The sequence below is a fragment of the Catharus ustulatus genome, chromosome 5 (genome assembly GCF_009819885.2).
Source record: "Catharus ustulatus isolate bCatUst1 chromosome 5, bCatUst1.pri.v2, whole genome shotgun sequence".
In the NCBI taxonomy this organism is placed as follows: domain Eukaryota; kingdom Metazoa; phylum Chordata; class Aves; order Passeriformes; family Turdidae; genus Catharus; species Catharus ustulatus.
Window position 1 is genome coordinate 71,617,792 of NC_046225.1, and position 25,199 is coordinate 71,642,990.

General features: G+C 40.7%; 1 protein-coding gene across 1 annotated transcript in view; it reads right to left on the reverse strand.

Moving 5' to 3' along the window:
* Nucleotides 1-25,199, reverse strand: part of EIF2AK3 (eukaryotic translation initiation factor 2 alpha kinase 3) — a 41,722-nt gene that overhangs the window by 8,043 nt on the left and 8,480 nt on the right. Inside the window, exons 3-13 of the mRNA XM_033060277.1 lie at nt 12,067-12,261; nt 10,357-10,487; nt 8,453-8,687; nt 8,040-8,202; nt 7,033-7,170; nt 6,385-6,507; nt 5,642-5,862; nt 5,201-5,313; nt 4,060-4,182; nt 2,696-2,845; nt 915-1,683 (exon numbers count right to left, since the gene is read on the reverse strand). Coding sequence (XP_032916168.1) covers nt 915-1,683; nt 2,696-2,845; nt 4,060-4,182; nt 5,201-5,313; nt 5,642-5,862; nt 6,385-6,507; nt 7,033-7,170; nt 8,040-8,202; nt 8,453-8,687; nt 10,357-10,487; nt 12,067-12,261 — 2,361 coding nt within the window. The remainder of the gene's footprint in view (nt 1-914; nt 1,684-2,695; nt 2,846-4,059; nt 4,183-5,200; nt 5,314-5,641; nt 5,863-6,384; nt 6,508-7,032; nt 7,171-8,039; nt 8,203-8,452; nt 8,688-10,356; nt 10,488-12,066; nt 12,262-25,199) is intronic.

Here is a 25,199-nt window from a genome sequence, read left to right on the forward strand (position 1 = left end):
ACTGAAGTAGGGTATTAATGCCTCTTCAAACAAGCAAAGACAAACAGAACTGTCCACATTTGGCAAAAGGGATCCATTTCTCAGAACTTTTTCTAATAAAACTAACTTCAGCTGGGCTCTTAAATTACATTTGTTTACTTGGTAACACATACTGACACTTCCAGTGCTGTAAGTTGCAGCAAAATTAGGCACTAGCATAGGAAGCTCAAGAGCAAAATGAAAGAAAAGGTACAAGTTACTACTGACTTCAGTTGCACTGAACACCAGAGGAGCAAATCACCTTTCCCAGTCCTCACTGTCTGGATGCTCTGAGGCATTAAAAATATTGTGAAACCTTCAGAAAGCTTCATTGTGATTGCTGGCATTGGCTCACAGTTCTGCTCTAGGACAGTTTATGTTCCAATCCTAGAGTAGTAATACATAATTTTTACTCTCTCTAACCAAGAGTAACACTGCTCCTTTTATGCTGTATTGCTATAGAAAGAAGGAAAATACCAGAATTAGAATCACAGAATAATTTAGGTTGGAAAAGACTTTTAAGATCAAGTCCAACTGCAAGCTCCACACTGCCAATTATCTGCTTCACTTGAAAGAGCAGAACAGGATCCAAAACAGCTTTGTCACACAGCTCAGCACTGAATAACCCTACAAAGAACACGAATTAAAAATACCATAGGACAAATGCCACTGATCTGTGCCAGGTACAAGAAGTCTTGCTGTAAGAAAGGCTTTAATTGCAGTGACAAGTGATGAATGTTTATTTCCTGGAGCACTGCACCTCCGGATTATTGTAAAGACATTAATTCAGCTTTTTTAACACCCATGCTGAGGTCACTGAGAGGAGTCAGCTATTTTGGCAGGCTTTGTCTCCAGTGCCACACTCCTCCCACATACAGCATCCTATGGATACAAACCTTGAGATCCCTGTGCATTAATCCTTTGCTATGCAGAAAGTCAACAGCTTCAGCAATCTGCAGGAAGATCTGCAGACACTCTGTCCTTTCCCTCTCCTCTATGGTGCATCTTCTGCTCATCCAGTCTTTAAGGTTCTCTTTCCTGCAGAGCTGCATCTGGATGTACAGATACACCTTTGGAGAGGTGGGTTTGACTTTTTCTGCAGTGTTTTTAGAAAGGTCCAGGCTTAAACTTGTTGGCCTTGGAGGAGAAACAGAGAGGGGACTTCCTGAAGCAGATTTCTTGTTATCAGATTCCTTTGCACCTTTCCCTTTATCCTCAGAAGGACTCTGATTATGTGAAACATCAACTTTATCTTCCTTACTAGAGGCGTTTCCACAGCCAGAATCCTCAAACACAATAGAGGAGGAGGTCCCTTCCTTCAGATGTACAACAGGAACAGCTGAAGAACAAATCTCCAGGGAGTGTCCCAGCCCATTGCTGTTGATAGTACTGTCCTCTACATCACAGCCTGTAAGGACACTGTCCTGAAGGTTTAACAATGGATCTTCTGAGTGCTGCAAGTCCCTGTTGTCTGTGTCAGAAAATTCCAGAGGGGAAAACTGGCTTCCAGATGAATGTGACTGGCCACAGGGTATCCCCACAGACCTCACCATCTCTGCTGAAGTTGCAGTAACTTCAATGTGTTCCATTGCTGAAAATGGCTCTGTTGTGATCTTAAATGATGGGACATCCATCGGGCTGGGAGAACTGAGTAGCCAATCAGTGCTGGAAGACAAAGTTGAGAGATCAGTACTAGAGAAATAGATTCCAATTATTCCACTAGAACTGCACCTCCAAAAGCCCAGATTTTAACAACTGCTATCCCTGAGACCTGTGTCATACTGCAACAAGGAATGACTACCAAGTGTAGGAATCACTAATAGCCAGGATTTAGCATCCGTGTCTTAGCAAGGATAATGTTTTCTCATTGAGACAAAAGTGTTGATAAAGGAATATTTAACAAGCTCCACTGCCTGGATTCCTAATGTGCAATTAAGCTTATCTTCAGTTTGAAAAAATCCAGCCCTTTGGAACATGCACTGCAAGGACTATTTAAAGTGCCTTGGAAGAATTACAGCTGTGAAATGTTAATTTGATGCCTGAAATATAAAGGTTGCTATATTCTAAAAATTGTGAGGCATGTTAAGATGTCATTATCAAACCACCCAGCAGTCTTGTATTAGGCCTCATTCTATAGATGCCAACATACACCCACCTTTTCCTCTCTCTTCACATTCTCTAACTCCTTTATCTAATTTTCCATTTTTAACCTACTTCTACCAAGCTTCACAAATTGTCAGTCTGATTATTCCTCACGTACTTCTGCTGAAATAAATTCACTGAGCTCTTGGAGTACTGTATCAGGTCCATCTAACTCAAGACAATGAGGAGGAAGAAAGCAGTAGAAAGGAACAAGGAAGGCAGAGATGCCAAAGTCTGAAACCGAATCACAGCTGCAATGCTCCAACCTTCAAATCACTGCAAGATTGTTACACAAGTCAGTTAAGAACCATGTGATGTTTCCTAAGCTGAAAGAAGGACCTTAACATAAGAGAAGACACATAAATCAAGAATTTTATGCAGAATGTTGATATATTTTTACCTGTTCCATTGAAAAGTTGGCAAGCTAAGTTAACAACCATCTCAGTCTCTCCATCTTCCTGGATCCTCTACCTGTTCTCTATTCTCTTGACATACAATCTCAAATTTAATTGTTAAAGAGAGCCCCATGAGTTACCTTTCATCTTTTAACCACTGCTCATCCATCTTTTCCTGCCATCTCTCAGGGGGAGCTTCCAGCCAGGCGTTGAAATACCGAACAATCCCTGGATGCTCGAGCTTGGCCAAAGCTTTGACTTCCCTCATCACCTTCTCACGAGCCAGCTCCCTACGGTTTGGGGTGAGGACAAAAAGAGACACAGTCACAAAAAGCAACAGCACAGCACAAAAAATTCTGCAAAGGAATTTAATCAAAGCTGCCCCAGTGTACACCAGGTCAGTAGCATTGCTTTTCACATCAAAACAAAAATACAGCTTCAATTCCCCAGAGTAACTCCCTTTAGCTTAGAAGTGTGGAGGAGCAGAATGTGCTCATAATGGCTCAATATTTAGTCTTCACTTTTCACATAATTACAGGCAGCAAAAACAAGAAGAAAAAATTCATCTTCCTCTCAACTGTTCTCAAGGATAGAAAAAAATATTTTGAACAGCAATATTCTACTGGGATGTAGAAGACACTGACACAAAAGACAGACAGCAATACCTTAGCATTTGTTTTTTAATTGGCAATAGGTAAGGTGGTTGCATAAGGACTATTTCTGTTCTGTGGACAGGAAAGCAGGCAGCCTCCTGTCTTACTGAAGGAATTTATTTCTCTTCATGAGACTGTAACTGGATCAAATAAAGTCTGATGGTTTTATTTAATAGCTTTGAATATGCTTGGAAAAGAAGAATTTAGGCTACCTTAAATCTCTGAACAAAACCTTTAATCTTAAATAGTCATGCTTATTTACCACATTAAAAAAAATAGTAATTCTAGATTTCATAGCTTTACCCCCTCCCTCTTGCTGTTCTAACTTGAGATTTCCAGAAGCAGTGTCTCCCATCTCCCACTAAAAGGAAGTGCTGCAAGCTCTGGGTAGGGTAATTCAGCAGCATGGCTTGACCACCTATGACTGAGAGAAAAGGTAGGGGTTGTGGGACCAGAAAATGAAACAAATGGGCAAATGGAGTCAAAAAAGAAGTGAGGGAGAGAGAAAAGAAAGAGGAGTGGCATAGGAAAGGTAAGGGGAGGAAGGAGAAAAGCACATTAACAGTACTACAATAACTGGTCTTGTTAGCAAAGGCTCCATTCATCAAGGAAATCCCCGTGGAGCAGCATCCTCACAAAGGGATCTGCTACGCAAGTGTGTTAGTCAAGCAGGTCACCTCTGCTGGGATTGCATATGCCAAATTCTCTGTGCCAAAACTAAGCCAGCCCCCCATTAAAAAGTATGTCACTCATCCTAATCTGGGAAATCAGCTCAGGAGCAGATGGTTCTGTGTAGGATGAGATCCCACCATTCATTCATTACTCTGTGTCCCACCAAACCCCTTCATTACCTGTTGGGCAATCGGATCCTCTTGATGGCATAGTTGCAGTCATCTACTTTATTTCTGGCTTCAAAAACCACTCCAAATCCTCCACGACCCAGACATTGAATTGGTTCAAAATCTGTCAGGTATCTGGGAACAGAGGGGTGTGAGGAAGGGACAGAGGAATGGAGGGAGGATAGAGAAGAAAAATGCATTAGTACAGATAAAATTAAGTCATTTATGACCATGACTGAAGTACTTTTGTACAAGCAAAACATGCTGAAGGACTTGCAGAATTTCTTATTTTTCCCTGCTCACCCATTGTGAACAACTCCCTATCTATGAAATGGACAGTTGCTAAATACGTATTTATGCAGAGCCTATCACAGGCCAGCAGGATCCATTCTGCAAGCAATGGACAAACTGAAGAGACTTTTCAGAATACAAGGACGCATATCTACTGGATCCTGAGTACACAGCCCACATTTCTATAGCTAAGTATTTTCTAAATCATGATTTGCCTTTACCCCTACCCCAAATAATTGTTTCTGCAACTAGTCCTTCTAAACATTGCATCCAAAACATCACTGTTCTTAAATATCACTACTTTTCTTACTCGTCCTCATTTTAAACCCTCCAGGTTTTGAGTTACAAATGTACAGGAAATGGTCACATTTGCTCTGGAGCACAATGACATGCCCCTATTAAGCCTTCTATCTTAACCAACTCCTTTGTAAAACCAACAAAAGTTTTATTTCAGGTATACACTGCTTATTCTGCAGAGTATATAAAATGTCATTTGCTTCCATCTGCAACTGCCTTTCTCTGCCTTACACCACAAACACAGGAACAGATGGAGTAAACACTGATTAAGACCTACAAGGATGAATCTCCCATTTTGGAAATCAGCAAGAAGTATGAGAGCAATACTTCTGATCACATGTAACTTGTTGACTCTCTGGAATTTCTAAGACTAATCATAAGTGCAATGTCCCATGAGTAATGGGGTCACAGAGTGCTTTGTTCCAGTTGCTGATTATCCTGTAAAGTCAGAGGACTGGAAGTTCCCAGGTAAGAACAGGTGAACACCTACTCTTTCTATCTCCAGATTGTATTAGTAGCCACACTGATTAAACACCCTGTTTATGTTGTGTTGAACAGACCTCACCTTGACACATATCCAGAGTTCTTGGCATCACTCCAGCTGTTGTCTTTAATGTCTCCACAAGTGGGCTCATACTTACAATCAGTCTGACACTGTGTTTCAGACTCCTTCCGCAGCTAACAAGGATTTCCAAAACAAGAACAAAACAAACAAACAAACAAAATCAACTCCTTGAGTGCCTGAGACTGGTTTGTACCCTAGATATGGCATTAAATAAATATCTCCAGACACGTCAGAAGCAGTCTAATCTGCTTGCTGAAGCAGTTAAGCAAATTGTATGTGGCAGCTGGCAGCCTTCACACACAGATTAAACAAGACATTTAGGCTCTTGATTTTGTTATCTCATTAGTTATTAACTTATTAATATTACTCATTGCAAATCCAAACTGAAAGAATCAGCTAAAATAATTCCTGCTGTATTTGGGATTCAGAAATAATACTCACTCTGCTGTAGGGGTGGGGATGGAAGAGTTTGCGCACAATAAAGGTCGTGGCCACGATACAAAATACAATGGTGCCAACAATTTCCTTCCACCAGTGAAGCAGAAGAACAGGATCCTTTTTGCGAATGTTCTTGTAATTTGTGTCATCAAAAAATCTAACTGTGATCTGGTTGCTTCGTTTATTTCTCTCCCTCTTGTAGTAGGGTAAGTAATAACCATTATCTGTGTATAAAACACAGAGAGAACAAAGATTGACTTGCAGGTAGCTCCAAAACAACTTTGGCTTCTCATTAATACAGACATGGGATGTTTTCATTTCCATGCCCCATGATTTTAAATGGCACATAAACTAATTCAGTTAATCACATTTTTGGACACCAACTAGGTCTCCCTGTCCAGAATACCTTCCATATGGAAAACTTGTGACAACCATCCTGAGCTTCCAGCACTGTTAGTGAATTCTGAAAAAAGTAATTCCCAAGGTTTTTCCACTCTAAACAACTCTCAGTGGCAACAGCAGCAGACACAACAGCTCTTCAGCAGCAATTCCTGGCACTTTGTTGTGCTTTATGGCACTAATTGTAACTACATCACAATATGGAAATCCTAGTTTGGGTAATAGTTTACTAGTTCACTAAATATTTTAAAAAATACACATATTTAAGGTCAAACTGCTCAATTTATTAAAATTGATGGACAGTAAAGCCTAATTTGAAACACTTCAAGGTCTGGGACTTCACCTACCATATGGGTACTGCAGAACTGACAGTGCTCCATTGCTGTATTCCTCATGAGAATACTTGTCATTGCTGAGACACTTATCAAACTCATCAGAGCCCACCAACACTGGGGTCCTGGAAGGAGAATCTAAGCATAGAAAAGATAAAATTTTCTGAGCTTTATTTCAAGTACAGACTGCTTATTCTGCAGAGTATATAAAATGTCAATTGTTTGTAAAATTCTGTTCTCACTTTAATTTAAGGAGAACTCCAATTGCATAATCTTACAAAATGCCTCTTGAATCAGGCCATGAGAAGTAAATTTCATAGAAGGAAAACATTAAGAAAGGTACTTCAAGGTAACGGTTACTTAATAACTCTCCCCCTTGGAAAGTCAATTCACTCATATTCACATCACTGCAAAAAACTTCTTCCCCTTTTTGTTGAAAAATGTGATTAAGAAGACCCAACACCTCATTGCTAACAAAGACTCTGAAATCCATAGTAAAAGAAAACAGACCTTAAACATTTAATTAGAAAAAAATAAACACTTAATAAAGCACAGAGATATTCCTGAAGTATTTTACAGTTGGAAACATCAGACTAGTTTGAAACCTACAAGAAAGATGTCTTGTCTTTTCTGAGCTAAGGTAATAAATGAATTGTTACTTACGGATTAAAGGTTTCCATTTGATCTTGGGAAGAGGAATAATTGCATTATCGTTCCTGGATTCCAGAGCCTTTGGGCTGGTTGGGAATTTCTTAGAAATTCTGACTGATGATTGAAGATACAACTGGCCCCTGAACATACCTAAGTAATAATCAAGGAAGTGTATTAGTCTTTAGATTTGGTTCTCTTCACTCCTGGAATAAAACAGCCTAGTCAAAATACATGGTTAAACACATTTCTGAAAATATTCCTTCATATTCTGAGAACCTGAGATACTGCCTCTGATTGCTAGGCTGGGCAAATTCCAAGTAATATCTTCCCTCTGTTCTAGGAAAGTAAGAGTTCAGGACATCTCATTTTTACTGCTGGAAAGCTGGTGCTACAGGAAAGGGCTGGCAGTTTTTAAGAGCTACAAAGGAGTCTGGGATTTGCAGAAGTAAGACTTCAAACTTCCTACCCTTGTTAATGCTGCACAAAACAGCCATTACCAGGAAGGCTGGAACAATCTGGCTTCCTCCTAGTGTTATTTTTTATCTATTATTCTAACCATTAACTGATTCAGCTACAAGGTGCAAAGACAGAGAAAAAGGCCAAGGCAAACCAAGTCTTGGAAAACTAAAGCACATTTACCTCCAGAAACACACAGCTGAGGAGGAGGACCTCTATTTCAAACTGTCACAAACCACATCCAATGAATCCTGACAGCTGGATGAAAACTAAGCCATGTAAAATTTTATCTGAATTTTCCTTCTCAGTAAGTTACTGCAATCAGTGTACAAATTAATGGGCAGTAGGGCTGCTTTGTTAGCTGTCAACCTGTCTTCTAAAGTTTCAAGACTTTTAGTCTTCTCTAATGTACTGAAACTACAAAGCAATGAACATTTCAGAATCAAAATGGAAAAGATTTATGGGCTTGATATCTACCAGTACAAAAAGATTTGCTTTACTACAACCTCAACAGAGAAATTAATAATGTTTACTACAGAAAATGCTGCAAGCTGGTGTCTCACCCAAATAGACACTGGATTCTGTGGCCCCTCTGGCAGCTTCCACAAGATCTTCTTCATCTTCCAGGACCTCATTATTTGCTGTGTAACTCGTGTCATCAAACAGACTGATTGGAATTACTTTGCCATCCTTAAGCAGCCATGCAGAAGCAATTGGAGTGCAAAACTGAAGGGGAGAGAGGTAATTGGGAAATTAATGTTGTATTAATGAGTTATTAAATAAGAATAATAAAATACAAAGTGTTTAAATTTGTTTAAATTTTTTAACAGATGCAGCAGCTCAAAGTCAGAACTTCAGTTAAAAAATTACAAGCAGATGTGTGCTCCTTTACAAAGACAGTGCCTGAAACCAAAGATGAAAGACATTTTCAAAACGTCTACTTTTGTGATATTTAATATTCTGTCTTTCCCCCTACCTGGTATTCCCATTCCAGATGTCCTCCTCGTCTGTTAAAAGCCATCACCTTCCAGTCAGCCACAGAGACCTTTATCACTGTGTCTTTCATCATAGCTTCCTGCTCATCCACATCTGAAATAAGTTTTGTTTCTTCTTTGTTCATAGATGATTTAAAATTGCTCTCAATGTATCCTGCTCTGGTTTCAATATCTGGGACATAGCGCAGCTCAAAGTGACCAACACTGAAATTCCACCTCAAAGAAAAAGAGAAAACCTTTGTAGAAACAGCTTTTATATTCCAAGGAAGTCCCAAGTCCTCTGTGCAGAAGATTTCTAAACTGAATTACCTATATTTGTCCCATATTTTCACAGCAAACTCTCAGACTGTCAAATGAACAAAACTGTACCAGGAGGGGAGTGCTAATCCAGGACACAAATCAGACAAGCTGAGAAATGCTGTCCCACATGATGGGTGAACTGAGAAAAAAGCTGGTAAGGTAGGAGCAATGGCATTAAAGGTTTAGTGTATGAAGGGGGAAATTTAAATCATCAAGTACTACTGAGTCTCCTTAGTAAGAAAACATTCTGTAGCTGATGAAAGCAGTAAGTACAAAGCTGTTAGGAAGCAGCATTCTAACAAGTAATTTTTTTCTTCAATAATTAAGTGGATTTAACAGAAAACATAAGATTTTTCAGACTGAGAAAAGGACAATGCTTTTTATATTTAACCCCACACACAACCTAACACCCTTGACAGGAACTTCATGAAACCAGAACTCCTTGTGTGCCATAGGTTAACACTAAAACAGATAAATCTGTAATGAAATGTGTAAAGAGCACAGTTTTCTTGCAGAGGAAAAAACTTTTCAACTCTTGTAAATCTACAAAGAGACAGATGGGAAAAGCATGGCATGGTTGGACAGCATGAAGGGGTAAATATTTCTTGAACAGTATATTTGGGAACCTAAAGCTTCTTATCAGTCTGGTAACCACCAGGAGCCCAAACTGGCTCTTTAAAAGAATTTGCACCCTTATGGTAAAAGTCTGGCATATTTTATACACTCAGTTGATTTATTAAAGATGTTTCTTTCTCTGGGTTAAAACCCCAGATGTTTCCTACCCATTCTGTGTCACCAGGAAAGCACCTCTGCTTCTCACCACAAACACAGGAGGATTTTGGGATACAAGACTAAATACTATGGTTTTGACATCCTCTCCTGGCTAATACCAGTCTCCAAGAAACACAGAAACCAAGATTCATCCTCTCAGTCATCTGATGGGTTAATCTACTGAGTCTCTCTCTGATAGGCTACAAATTCACAACCTGTCACATCCTGCTACAAACAGAAGAGGGAGCAGGGGAACAAGGAATGACTGGTTCTCCACTATGTTGCTGGGCAGTTACTTGTATCTATGTACAGTTTTTTACGTCTGTGTTTATGAAGTGGGTTTGGGTTGTTTTTTTCCTCAGAAAATACATGTCTGTAATTTTACAGAAATCTTGATGTATTAAAACTTCAGTTTGACAGTGTTAGAAAAAATCACAGATTGAACCAGTTTCTGCAGCTTAGAAAGAACAGACCACCTACATCATGGGACGAACAACATACATTTAAGAATGATTTAAAATATAAATTTAACATGAAAGTGTAAGGTATCATGTACAACCCCCCTCCCCTGTGACAGTTACCATTAGTGGGTGAAGAGCCTTAAAGTGAGTAGATTATAAGGAGACTTTTAAACTGCCTCCTCCTGTACAAAAGCAAGTTAGAACCAACATTATAGTGACATTTGCCTTGTGCAGCAGAGCAGTGACAAACTCTTCCGAGGTGAGCAAGGACAAGGGAAGCAACTGTGATCTGATTCCTGTGTTTTCTGTCTCACCACCTCTATGGGGCTGTTGTGGGCAGCTGTCAGACTCACTTTTCATTGCCGCTGCGAGGCCCCACAGCCCGCACGGTTTTCTGGGTGCGGTGAAGCAGCAGCGTCTCCTCCTGCTCCGTCTCCTCATCGTCCCAGCGGCGGCAGCCCACGGCTGAGCAGATGTACTTCACCTGAGGGACAAGGCATGCTCACATGTGGCACTTCAAAACAAATATCATCAACAGCAACGTTCAAAGCTAACAATCCTTACAGCCTGTTCTTGGCTGGAACTCCGTGACTTTAGATGTTTGACTGGAGGGATGTTGAAAAGCCTGGTTTAAGAGATAACAGCTTTCAGAAGGAAAACTTTCAAAGGATTCCAGAAAGTTTCCAGCCTGTGGTATTTTGACTACCATTTGACTATATTTTGCATGTACTTCTAACACAAAGAAATCTGAGCTCTCTCTTTTCCTGCTATTTCTATGGACATCAAAAGAACATTCCTGCAAGACCCACAGCATAATTCTGCTTTCATGTCATATTTGTCTCAGCATAACTCTATCAGCTTCAAATGAAGTATTACTGACTTATATAAAATACCACAAAGCCTCCCCCCTTTGCCTTGTCAGCTATTAAAAGAAAACCTTAATGAACTCTCACAGTCACACAGTTTCCAACAGTCCCAATCTCAAACAGAATTTGCATCATATGGGCAATGCCACAGAGGTGAAACTGCCCAAACTCTTAGGAAGGAAGAGTCAGGAACTATTTCCTCTAAGAGGCAGCTTGGCTACTGTGATCATAAGCCAGGAATCAAAACAGAAATGGAAACTTCCTCCTCTGAGCAGGAGCCTGTTGGTGCACAGAGCCCTCTGCTACCAGGGAGGAAATCAAAAGGAACTCATGAACTCTGGTTTGGGTCTGTGCTCTTTATCATTAGTGATGATTCCACAATACACCATCGAAGTGTTCCACACTAAAGTGTATCATGAAAATGGGAAAAAAAAACAAACCAGCAAACCCCACCCTGATTTTGTTGATAACAAACACTGGGAGCCCTAAAATTTTTTAACTGAATCTATTTTTCAACTTGTTTTAAAATGCAATGTTTCTGAAATGCCAAATGTCTGTTCTCCACTACACAAAGTATCTACAAGCACTTCAATGACATCTGACATTTAACTTAACTTTTAAATATGACTTTAAAATATAAGGAGAATTTCTGATAGTAAGCACACTGACAACAACTAAAAATCCTTAAGTTTTGTATATGTTGAATTTTTTTTCTTCTTATTAGTTTTGAAAAATCTGAAATTAATTATAAAAAAGGTGTCACCTAAAGCATTAATTGATACACAGTGAACTGAACTGCAAAGTCTACTTCAAGCAGAGTCAGATGATAAAGCTGAACTCATCCCACAGAAAAGGGTCATCCCTCTTATCCTCTCACTGTGCTCTAGTGACAAACCTGCTGTCCCCTTCCCTTGTGCTGGCTCTGGGACTCCCTGATTCCCTGCTACAGCTAAGCCAACACAAAATGAATCCAGTAAAAAGTGAGCAGTGCTCTGTTGGGTTAGCAAATGGTGAGACAAGGGTCAAAGCCAGCACAGGGGGCAGAGCAGGAGCTCCCAGGCAGGAGGAGATTGCAGCCCACAAAGCTCAGGTTCTGCCTTTTTGTGCCTGAACTGCACCACAGTTTAAACCTCAGGAGTCACCTGTTTGCAAGGCAGAGCTGAGACACAGACACAAAACACCTTTTCAGGCTCTTACCTTCCCTGAATAGGAGCTCAGCCCGTAGGTGGTCAAAGACTTTCCCCCAACTAACACAACATCCTCGCCGAATTTGTAGGATGACTCAAGAAGAGACTCGACCGTGAAAGGAACGGCTTCCATGCTCTCCCGATCCCGATCCCACTGGAAGAGGTCCCCATCCAAGGAAGGGATAATCATCTTGTTTCCAAACACCTAAAAGAATTGAATTCAAGGTTGGTTATGATTTAACCATTAGCAAAACACACAGATCACAAATGGAACAGAAATGCTGTATAAGCAATGTATTATAAAGTAGTGCATTATGCTCCAGTGTCCTAATGGTTTTGTATCTCAGAGTCCTATTTTTCAAAGTTATACTGAAGACAGAAAACTTTCAGGCATTCAAATCAAATTCATATTTCACTATTCTTAGTTAAAAAACAGTTCAGTGTGTGACACTTCTTCAAAACATTTGAAAGCTCGATGAGTTGACAGGTTTCATCCAAAACTGCAGAAAATATGATGTGGGTTGAAGCATTCTCCAAGAGACAGGCACTGGTTAAAGTGCAAAGTTTTGCAGATTATTTGTGATAGTTTCAAGATAGAGTAAGTACAACAGAGGCTGTTGTCACGATTAATGTCTATTCCAGAATATCCAACTTTCTGTAAAGCAGAGACAGAAATTATCACTGAGATCAGAGCTCACTTTTCACCTCTCCAGACAGTTAAATCTGACTTCTCAGAGTTTCTTATCTTTAACCACATTGTTCCTTTAAAAATTGCCTGGCTCTTCCCTAAACACACAACTAAGGAAAGAAATCTTCGCTAGGATACAGCATTTCATCCATTACACAGAGATTTTCAAGGAGATCCTAGCTCGGAAGTATGAGTCATTGTCAGTGAGTACTAAGGGACTTATTAAGAAACTCATTATCAGCATGATGGACCATAACTAATGCTGTGGAGCCACAGTGGCTGTGCCCACCAAGAACAATGAGGAACTGTAATCCATATAATGTTAGCTTCTGAGGATATGGATTAACATGGGAGGTTTTAGTGCTTTTCCAGAACCTCTGTCCGTTTGGGCAGTATCCTACAACATTATTACATTAAATTCGGATACTTGACACATTAGGAATTAAAGACTGCTTCTGGTACATGTGTATTAGTCACTTGGAAAAAAAATATTCCTGCTCAGACTCCAAGGCACAGATGTGTATGTGGTGCAAAAGATGCAGAAGGTTCCTTGTTGTTATCATTTCTGGAGCCACTGTGAGGATCTGAAACCACATCCTCTGATTCAAATTTCATTAACATGGAACTTTTTATTCCTCTAACTGGGTCAGAGTCGAGAAAACAGCATTCAGCAAAGTTGGGATTCACCTGAACAGGGAAGAAAGACAGATGTTGTAGATGTGTGCATGTCATGATTAATATCTCCTCATACACTGTTCAACACACCTCATTTAAAGAGAAAATTCAGATGAGTTACCCCGCACTGCTGGTATTTAAGATCCCTAAAGGATCCAACACCAATGCTTTCCAGCTTTGAAAAGCCTCATGATGACAGACAATTGAAATAAAAACTCCTCTCAGGAGCACAAGGTGCAATTGAACAGATGATAAAAATAAACCCCTGAGATTAGCTGTGAAGCTCTTCACAAAGCAAAACTAGGTGTGTTTTTACCTCTCAGGTATTTACCTTATGGCAATGAAGGCCAAACATCCTGCAAAGGACATTGCATGTGATACACAAATGTTGCATTATGGTCTACTATTGGGGAAGAAAAATAAACACACACAGCCCTATATATACACAGAGAAATAAAACAAAAGAAAAGCAAATATTCTTGTGGGGAGTGGGGGGTGTCATTTGTAGAGATCACCTGATCAGTGAACAAATAAAGCAAACAAATAAAATTTATATGAACATTCATATTCAAGAGCAACCTTGTGGTCTTGAGAAACAAAAGACTGGGAAGATTTGGAAAACACCTTTTTAAAACCAAAATGCCAGTGCCAAAATTGCAGCTGTAACCATAGTGGAAGTACCTTGTTAAAACATTCAACACAGAGGAGTAATGCCACAAAATGTTTCTGCAATATATTCTTTCAGAAGCCCATAATAATTCTGATGACAACTTTTAGCCTGTGCAGCTGTTACTTTGCATTAACAAATCCTCTGAATGGATCTGCACATGATCCACACACATGCAAGCAGTCTGAAGCCCATGCCAGCATGAGATACTCTGCTCCAAGGGCTGGGGACCATTCCATGGTCTGTGAAAAATGGGGTCAGTGGGGTAAACTGCCCAGGAATTGCTGCTGAGCAAGGAAGATTCTCTGTGGTAAGTGCAAGCATGACACACATCACCTTAAGTGTCTCCCCTGTCCCAAAGCTCTTGCTCCAGAGCCTGAGCAGGAAATTTTCCACTAGCAAACAACAGACACACACTGGCCATTTCTAGGAACCACACCCGAATTTCCAAGGTGCATGGAGCTGTCTCAGCAACACACACACACACAATATATGGATAAATCAGGTTATGGAGGTCATGGCTTTGAAGATTCCCTGGCAGTGGCTCTCTGTCTGTCTGTTAGAGCTTTGGTCCCCACAAACTGCAGAGGACAGGTGACACTGCTGCTGAGCTCTGCTGAGCACCTGTCCATGTTGCCAGCCTTGAGGGAACCCACAGGAGCAGCACATCCTGGGTGACATTGGGAGGGAAAAGCTGAGAAAAGACACAGCTGCTGTCCATGAACACATCAGGAAAGGGAGCACAGGCAGCAGGAAAAGCTGCTGCAGTGAAGGACAGTGCCAGAGTACGAGTGGGTAAGGTTGAACTGACCTTAAGTGCAAGTGAGACATTTGGGTTACTACCATCACAAATGAGCTATTTCACTACAGAAACAAAGCAGGGGGGAAAAAAAATCACCTTCTTTTAAAATGACTCTATCTATAAACGGATTACATGACACAGTGCTGACAGCACCTGATTACCACAAAGGTCTTCTTTTAACAAAAAAGCTTTATTTGAAGAATGGGGCAGGTATGCAAATGAGCCACTTGCAGGTGCCAACATAAATGTGTAACAAAAGGCATTTGTGGCCACTTGTGGTGAGATCTGTTTTCAAAAGAGCAGTTCAGCCAGAGGTTTTGAAAGGACATTAATAACAATAACTATCCGAATTATGCAGCCCATTCTCTAGTACAACAGAAGCAAAAAAGGGACTTTCCTTGAAAGTACTAGCAACTAGCATCGGCATGCAGCTCAGGTAAAGGAATGACATCACCCTGTATCTCAAAAGCATTACCTCATCTCCTAATCCAAGGAGTGAGTCACCCAGGCAGTCAGCTGCAAATCTCTTGGCACAGAAAATGTAGGTTACCACGATGCACTTACACATTCCTCTGATCTGTCAATGTAAATAGCTATTTGTTCAGCTTCACCGGTCAGCAATATGGCACATAATTGTTAAGTGGCTTGTCTTTCAGAAGTAACACTTAAAAAAAGCCCCCACATTAAGTGTGGAGCCCTAAACGAGGCGCTGCTCTTTTGCTCATTAAGAGTTTGCAGCCCAAGTTCTCCATTGGCTCCGCGCGGGGCTCCGCAGCCCTATCAGCGGCGCGGGCTGCGCAATCTCCAGGCCGACGGGTGAGGTAATGCAGTTTCTAAAAAGCCTCCACAAAAAAGCAAAAAGGCATAACGATCCGGAATGGCACACGCTTCCAGGGAATTTGCTGTCTAGACTCTTTACTGGAAAGGAGGGCACCGTACGCCAGGTGCCACGGCAGGTTGATCGGCGCAGGACGGCGCTGATTTATAGCGGTGGAGAGAAGAGAAACAGAAAGAAAAGGGAAAATTGTGTAAACAGAGATCAAAACAAGCTGAAGTACTAAAGCTTCCAGGAGCTGTTTAACAGCAGGCGTGACATTCTACCCCCTTCCTAAGGCTCTTTATCGTCTGAAACAAAAATCAAGCCTGCTCACGTGCAGACACATCTGAGCCAAGTCTGGTGCCAAACCAGTCAATATTATTGTTTACAGATGGGCTGGACTATCTGCTAACTCCAAGGAAATAACCACGCACAAGTGAAATATTTTCCTTAAAATAGGACTTTATGTCTTCATGTTTTTCTAACACTTCTGCTTGTAGTTTTCAAATCTCACTGTTACTATAAGCTGCAAGAGCTTCATTCCAGTTACTAATTAACCAAGACCAACCTACATGATCTTAAATGATAAGGGTACAGTTTTTTCCCCCTCTATGATTATCCCTACAATAGGATCACTGTACAAACAGGATCAAAGCCAACATCAAGCACTACTTCTCACTGAGAACTATGTCTTTTAAGCCTCTTTAAAATTAATCTAGGCAACATATTAAACATCACATATGGCAGCTTTACACTGAAGGGTAGAAACAAGAGTCTGCACAAAGAAATCTGGGAAAGTGAAAGCAAGCTGGTATGCTCCACATTAAAAAAACAAACAAACAAACAAACAAATTAAAACCACAAATCCACAGGCTGGCAGTACCACAGGTATCCCTACTGTAAATGTTTATTGATTTTTCAGGTAATACAGATATACATAGATCACACACAATTTTTGAGATGTCCCTAGTTTGGGCTGACCTGGAACTGATTTATTGCCTGCTTTTTTTTTGTCATGCATGCAGGAAGGTTATGTGCACAGAGCCATGGGTTTATGACTTCCTTCCAACAGAAGAGGCTAGAAGAGGTTATTTCTCCTCTTCACCTTAGATTTCAGGATGCTGATTCATCTGTTTTGCCTCCAGCGCCCTGCAGCAATCCTGAAGCACAGGGCACTGCAAGGATGACAGTGTGCTGTTACTAACAGGCAAACCCTAATGGAGCAGCAGCACACTGGGATGAAGGGGCCAAACAGAGCCTTTGAACTTCTGCAATGCCCACAACATCCCCACTTCCTTAAGAGAACAAGGACACAGACACAAGCACAGAGGCTTTTGAGCTATTCCACTGCCTAAAGCAATGGTAAATGAGCAAAGTATTCTTAAAAACATACAGGGCTGTTCAATTCAGCCAGCCAGGAGAAAGAAAATTGAGTGCAAAGGGAAGTCCGTGATTTGTATCAGTAGAACAATCTGAGATGTTCAAGGGCAATGAGGAAGCTGAGGCAGGAAATACCAACAGACAGGTTGTTGTTTGTCTAGAAAAGTTTTCCTTCTTGTGAGTGCCATAACTTCTGATCTCAGCACTACACTTGTTTACAAAGTGCATACCTGTCCTGACCACCTCCTGTGCCTGTTAACACTGAACATTGCCCAAACCCTCTTGAGAGCAGGGCCGTGAGAAAGGCTGCACCTGGACATCAGCTAATCAGTATTTTATTGAGCTGTTTACAGAGGTGGGATTAGGTGGCCTTCCTCCTCTGCAGAGGTGAGAGGCAGCCAGTGCCAGGGCGGCACATCAGAGAAACTGGTTTCATCTCAGCTGGGCTGTGACAGCCTGAAAGAGCACACCAGGTCTGCACAGCAATAGTGAGCAGAGATGTTTCTCAAAGCTCAGGCTGATTTGTACCATCAGGCTCACCCAGCAACAGTTCACAGCTTCTAATGAGTGACCAAACCTCGTCCCTGACTCCTGCCTATATTAACTGCCTTATAACGCAAATTTATTTCTATTACACTCCTTCTTCTCTTTCTATCATCTCCCATACTCCACAAGCACATAGTTTCTATTTCATTTTTCATGGAAAAGAGTAATAAATTCAACTTTAGTGGGCCTGGATTTTCTGTATGAGTGTGTGAAGTGATGCTGTAACCCTGTGCCTGGACGAGTACTAGAGAACTCATTTCAAAACTCCTTTCTTCTCTCTCTTCAAAGCAACACCTGCAACATCCTCCTGAGAACTTTAATAAAAGACTAGTGCTGGTATCTCTGTCATGATTTCAACTTCAGATCTTAAAATCTGATCAGGTTTAAGCACCAGGGTCCTGACAAAACTGTCTTTTACACAAACAGCGTAAAAAGCAACAGATGATAGCAGCACAGCAGCTTGAGACTTGTATTCTCCTTTCCAACATCAGGGGCACAGTACCTTGTTCAGCTTGAGTTTGCCCTTAAAGAATTATTCCTGCTCTGCCCTCAAAAGAGATCAGGAACCCAATACTGTTTGCTGTGCAATCACACAGACCCTAGCTCTGAAGGCAGGCAAACTGAAATACCACCGTTACTTTAATCATAATCAAACAAGACTTGAGGGTTTGAGATACAGAGATGCCAGCCTGCTCTGCTGCCATGGTAACAGACTTTTAAAAACTGTTCTCCTTAATAATAATAAAAAACCCCAACTGCACGGTGCTTTAAGACTTTATTTTGACATTATTCCATCCCCCTCTTTTACATGGCAAGTTTTATTAATAAGACTACAAGTCTTCTGAAACTTAAGAGCAGTGCTTTCTGAGAGAAACCAGTGCTGCTGCTGCTGCTGCTGAGCCCATCACTGAGCTCCTTGAAACTAACAGCACATAAGGGAGTGGATTAATGGAAAAAAAATTACCCAAAGCCTTGCCTTTCCAAAATCAGGTGCTACACAGAAATCCATCAGCATGGCAAAATTGGTATTTGTATTTTGGCTTGCATGGCAAGGCTTTAGTATTGGGGGGGCTACAGGGGTGGGAAGGACCCCACTGGAGCAGGGGAAAAGTGTGAGGAGGAGGAAGAAGTGTCAGAGGCAATGTGTGATGAACTTACTGCAGTCTCCATGCCCCATCCCCCTACACCACTCTGGGATGGAGGGAGAGAAAATCAGGGTGAAATTAAGCCTGGGAGGGCTGGGGTGGGGGAAGGTCTTCTTCAGATTTGGTTTTATTTCTCCTTATCCTATTCTGGTTTTACTGGCAATAAAACTGGTTTCCCTGAATTGAGTTTGCTTTGTCCATGACAGTGTCTGGTGAATGATCTCTCCCTGCCCTCATCTTGACCCACGAGCCTTTATTTCAATAGATTTTTCGGGATGTGACAAAGTGGTTTTGGTGGGCACCTGGCATCCATGCAGGGACAACAGCAGAAGCTCATGGCACTTCAGGAGACCAGGATTCAAACTGACCTCTGCTGGACCCTGTGTGTTTCTTCCCCAGGCCCTGCATGGACAGGATGGTTTTGCACATAAGGACACAGAGTCCATGTGAAAAAGTCACAAAGCAACTCCTATAGGAAAAGAGGCTGATACAGGAGGAGAACAGAATGGCAAATCACAGTCTCCTCTTTCAAGGATGCAAAGAAAGAGTGCATGAACATGCAGTGAGTCTGACAAAGATTAATAGTTACCTCCTTAAGGAGCACAAAGTCCAGAAGAAATTCGGAAATGAGATGTCAGTGGCTGTGCTGCTAGAGGAATGATTTGCTGAACTGTCTAAAATGCTTAACCCTTGAAATGGGCCCTTCTTTATATAGATAAAAGTATAGCCTGAAAGTTTAAAAAGGCTCTGAATAATGTTATAAATGTTAATAAATGTTTTGTGTATTTGAACAGCTGTATTCCAACTAAGTTATTGATTACCTGAAACTGGTATTTGTCTAGGTAGTAGAGTTGGTCCATTTTAGTATCTGTAAACACCAGAACTGCCAATAACACCTAAACAGCCAATTCAAAACGTGCAGTGGGCCATACACAATTAAATTACAAGCTCTCTACCTGCCCTTACCTCAACCCAGGAGGTAGAGGGTCCAGACCACAAGACTTGCAAGAAATGGCTGGGGGAGCTGTGGTTAGTTAGCCTGGAAAGAAAGAAGGCCCAGGGAAGACCTTATTGCTCTCTACAACTACCTGAATGGAAGTTTTAGCCAGGTGAGAGGAGTCAATCTCTTTTTGCAAAAAACAAGCAACAGAACAAGAAGGAATGGGTTCAAGTTCCATTAGGGAAGGTTCAGATTGGCTGTAAGGAAAACTTTATTCACTGAAAAGCTGTTCAAGCATTGGAACAGGCTGCCCAGGGCAGTGGTGGAGTCACCATGCCTGGGGAGATGTAAAAGCCTTGTGGATGTGCCACTTATGGATGTGGTTTAGTGGTGGCCTTGGCAGTGCAGGGTTAACCCTTGCACTCTGTACTTCTGTAATCTTAGAGGTCTATTCCAACCTAAACCATTCTGTTATTCTACTATACAGAGAATAAAAAACCAGGGATAACGGGAATGATAAAAAGCCTTTCCAATATTTGGAGCATTTTGACAGTGGCTGTGAGCATGAGATGAAAGCTGGTCATACACAGAGCGACTCTGAGAAACTTTCCTGGCTTGGCTCAAAGCAGAGCATCACCTGAGGCCTGGTCTGCAGAGCTTTGTATCTCACAAGCCACAACATCCTGTTGAGTGGCTGCTCACGAGTCCCCTGCAGGAAATCGTCATCCTGCAAAACGTCCTTAAAGCACTGCAAGGACACGTGTCAGCACCTCCTCTGGGCCTTATCACTGTAACTACCAGTGTCAGCAAGGCAGCCACAGAGCTACAGCTACAGGAAGTTCTTGGGTTTTTTGATTGAACAGGACACCAAACTAAGAGGATTGAAGATGTGCAGTTTTGATAAATACGTAACACCGCTTACCTAAGCAACAGCCCTGCTTGTGAGGGTGGTGTGATGGTCCTGCATCACACTAACCACCAACTCAGCTCAGGCAGCTCTCAGCAATCCCCCTTTTCCTCAAGTTTACCATTTCCCACTAAAAAACTTGGTTGTGCTTCCTATAAAAGCACAGCTTCCAGCTGTCAGGGTACTAAACAACACTCTGAGTTTATTTTCAGGAGAATTATGAATTATATTTTAGTTTCACCAAGAAAGCAACAAAAAGCTGTACTGAGACATCCACAGGTGTCTCTGGTGAAGTTTTCCAAGCCTGTCATCTCTGTGTGCACATGTGTATATTTCCACCAATAGAAAAGAACCACTTGTGCCATCAGGAATGCCAGTACATCCATGTAGCTAAGAGTAGTCACATCCATTCTCTTCCTGCAAAACACAGGCTCCACTCCCCCTGATAGCCTTCTCTGCCTCAATTGCAATTAGAATTTATCTTCCTTTGAAGTACAATTCTGGACACTCACTTCTTATTCATTATGAGCTTTTCCAGGACCATTTAAGACATTAATCTGTCTCTCTCTGCCCACAGGCAACACAGAATCACATTTCCTTCCCCTGCAGTGGAATGGAGATGGCAGCTGATAACCTGTCAAGGGATATCTCTGTACACAGTTTTCTCAGCTTTAAACTGGTCATCTCCAACCTTCAACAACAAAACCACTGTTATCAATCCCCTCATCTTGTATTTCATTTAGCACAGTTTAATTTCATGCCTGTTATAGAAAGCCTGTGTGGCTGAGAACCAGCTGATGTGCCAGTCTTTCTCCACAGGAATGACACCCCCAACTATTTAAGCTTCTGGTGGTTCTGCAGTCTCAGTAGTACACAAAAATAAAGGTCACTACAGGACACTAGAACACTCTTTCAGATAACTGAAATTATACCAGTTTACCTACAAGGAAATGTATTTCCCCCAGTTTAGTCACCTCAATAACCAGAGCACAGATTTACTCTCTGCCTGTTTGAAAAGAGTGGCAATACAGTGCTTTACAACTGCTCAGAACATACTGCAGCTGGAAAGTAATTTTCCAGCATGAATAGATATTTTAAAAATTTTATTCTTTGTTGAGTAAAGCTGCCCTTTAAAAACCTTTGTTACACACTCAAACACCTCACAGAGAACCAACTTGCTATTCTCTGTACATGAAAGTCTGAACCTCCTGTGAGCTGCCTGGATGGTGCACAGAGACAAGTCCATGTGCTAAGCAGGAAAGATTGTTTGTGTTGCTGGCCTGTCCCATTCCAGATGTTTTAAGATGAACCCAAGATTAAGAGTTAAAATTACTAACAGTGAACTAGACACAGAGGCTTTCATTTTTAAGCAGAATTCAGAACGAAGATATTTTTTCAGAATGTATGTAGTTTAAAAAAAATCTCCTATTTGTTTGGCCAGTGAATTGTTAGAACAATTTAATGCAGGATTAATATAAATTCCTAATATTCATCACAGCATTTAACAGCTGCTATAATAACCTTTTCAGTGTTTTCACTGAAAGTGTCTGACAGTCTTAAGTGTTCCCCACCCATATCCAAGACAAACACTATCAGCTTTCCCTTGGATGATATTTACAGACAGTGACTCAACCAAAAAATAACTATAATAGAAAGCCATGAACCAAACAAACACGTAAGTTTATTCAAACTAATAAAATACTGCTGTAGAGGTGGATGAGACTTTCCTGATTCTTTCAAAGACACTGTTCAATTATTTACCCTCCCTGAACCTCCGGGAGGGCACATAACAGAATTCACAATTCAAGGCCCTCAAAGAGCATTTTGACCTCTTGCCTTGCCCTGACTCATTTCAATGTAGATTTTGCACTTCCTCTTTTCCTGAGTGTAAGAGGTCAAAGGATGGGAATTGCTGAGTTTCCTCTTGTGTTCCCAAAGCAACCCAAGACAGATTTGGGCTCTTCTCTGGCTTGTGTGGCCACAGAAGTTGGCTTATCCAAAGTGCAACAAAGAGCCGGCAAGTCACTACCTTAAAGTGGGTCCCAGCAGAATTCTGTATTTCTTTTGGGAAACCAAAGCACTGAAAATTTGGAAGGGTTTATGATGCAGATGAAGGGAAGGAAAAAGAAAGAAGATACACTCATGCTGTACATTAAATCCAGTCACTAGTGGAGTTTATTGAGATTTCAAAATCCTTTTCCAACTCACTGCTCTAAGCAAAGAAGGAACAGTCTGCTCAAAGTCTCTATGGGCTCACTTCACCAACAATGCAGTGAGTTTTCAGATTACTTCAGTATAAAACTTCTTTACCTCTCCATATGTCTCTGAAGAAAAAAACATAATACTAGGCTATTCTAGAAAAATATGCCACTCTATGTCCAAAACAGATGACACAGACATCTAAGTTTGTAGAAAAGTTGATTTTATGTGGCTAACACAATAAAAATATGCATTTATGTTTATATATATACATGTACACACAATGCAATACAAAGGTCATGAGAGTCTTTATTGGAGTAAGAATGTTGACAGATGTGGTGACATGGCATGATCAGATGATTCCATTTTTCCAGGATACAGTGGTATGTTTACTCTGCAGTAAATGTCAGCCTTGTGAGCTGATACTGATTTTGTCCCATGATCTTCAATGTCTCAAATAAGGAAATAAGATGCTTACTTAGGGATTAGTCTGTAACACCCAACTAGGAGGTACTTTTATCAAGTCCATCCCAGTGCAGCCTCTGCCAGAGCACTGAAACAACTCTGACTGGTGGCCATTAAGTAATTTAGTCTGAAGCTTGCAGGTAAAAGAATGAATCATTCTCATCAGCAAACAATGTGCTATGAACCTTCCCCACTGCTTCTCAAGTAGTTCTCCACCTTCACTATAATTAAGAATCATTAATGCAAGACACTGTTCTCCCAAAAGTATTCTTTTCTAAGTATGGACAGTGCATTAATTACAAACCCAAATTTTAAAGAACAAAGTGTTTTTATTACAATTAAGCTCTCTTTTAGAAAAGCTGTGATTCAATGATTTTACTGTGAACTTCATCATGCAATCTTTACATGCAGGCAACAGGAAAACCTGGGAGTTGTAACCAGGCTTTTATAGAGAAAGGTTTTTCCACTTTAAAACAATGGATAGGGAAACACAGTTTTTAAATTTTCAAGCACAAGCCTGCACAGCAAAGTCAACTTTTCAGCATTGGCAGTCCAACCACAATTTGTTTATGTTGGAGCTCAGGGCCAAGGAAAGAATTTTAGCATTTTAGTTACCCAGACACACAATTAATACTTCAGCAGCCTTTCCTTTCTAATTGATCTGTTCACATGACAAATGATGAACATCTCACTTGTCAGTGTCTTAAGCAGTAGTTTCAAGATCTGAAGCGTTTGACAGAGCTGCTGGAACATTTGAAATTTCACTGCCTCACTTTCCTAATTAACACACGAGCTCCAGACAGCCAGGTTGACATTTTACAGTTAGGCAAAGGAAGTTAACTACAGTTCTATTAAACACTGGAAGTTTGAAGATCTAATGTCTATTCTTAAAAGGCACTTGGAAATTAAATTCATGCTTTTGCATCAGGACTTGAAACTCCAGTTCATTATACTCAAATTTGAGATAGTTAAAAAACCCTCATCAAAACAATTAAGACCCAGCAGCACACACTTTCCTTGCTCTGAAAGAACTCAAATCTTTGTCACTGCAAGTGTAACACAGAGTTCCTCATCTGCCATTTCTTGCAAGAAGATGTAATTTAACAGCTTACATAATGTTACTGCTTTATGATTAATATTGTGGTTTCGAGCACAGAAATCTTTGTTACTTCAGAAATGCTGGAATAGAAAGGAAAAGCCTCAGGACTCAAAAACGTTCAACAGGTCACATGCCAGTATCAGTATTTTGACCCAAACCAGAATTTTCCCAGCAATTTTAACGAGGCAAATTACTCACTTAAGTAAGTACCTAGATTCACTGCATGAAGTCTTTCAGCTGATTACTGACAGCAGATTAAACACTTAAATATTTAAGTGCAGTTTATTCAGAGTATTCATCACTTTTCATCATGTTTGTTAAATTCTGTCTTAACAGCCTTTGTTTACATGACAGTAAGAAGTCTAAAAAGGCTCATATTCATAACATTTAACAGCTTCTAAAAGTCCAAAATGACCTTTTCGTTCCAAAATTAGTTACCTCATAGGCTCTGCCAAAATCCTTCAGTGTCACTGGCCACAGGTGTAGAAATGAAACAATTTGAAAGCCCATCTGAACTTCCAACTTCCTCTAGACATAACAAATGCTCTTTAAAAATGTATTTTTATGACTGCCATAACCTACTGACTTGTAATCACAGAAGGGAATTAAATATCAGATGGACAAACTGCAATTGTTGTTGTCTAAACCCCAACCTTTGGTTTCTACAGTCATACCACACTGGAAAAAGATCAAAATGCTGGACAGACAGTTGAGTGACAAAATCTGTATTTGCAAAAAGAACTTGTACCATTGGAAATGCTTACACTCCCAAAATCTTTAGAAACCAGGGCTTGTGACTTAACTTGTAGTGAA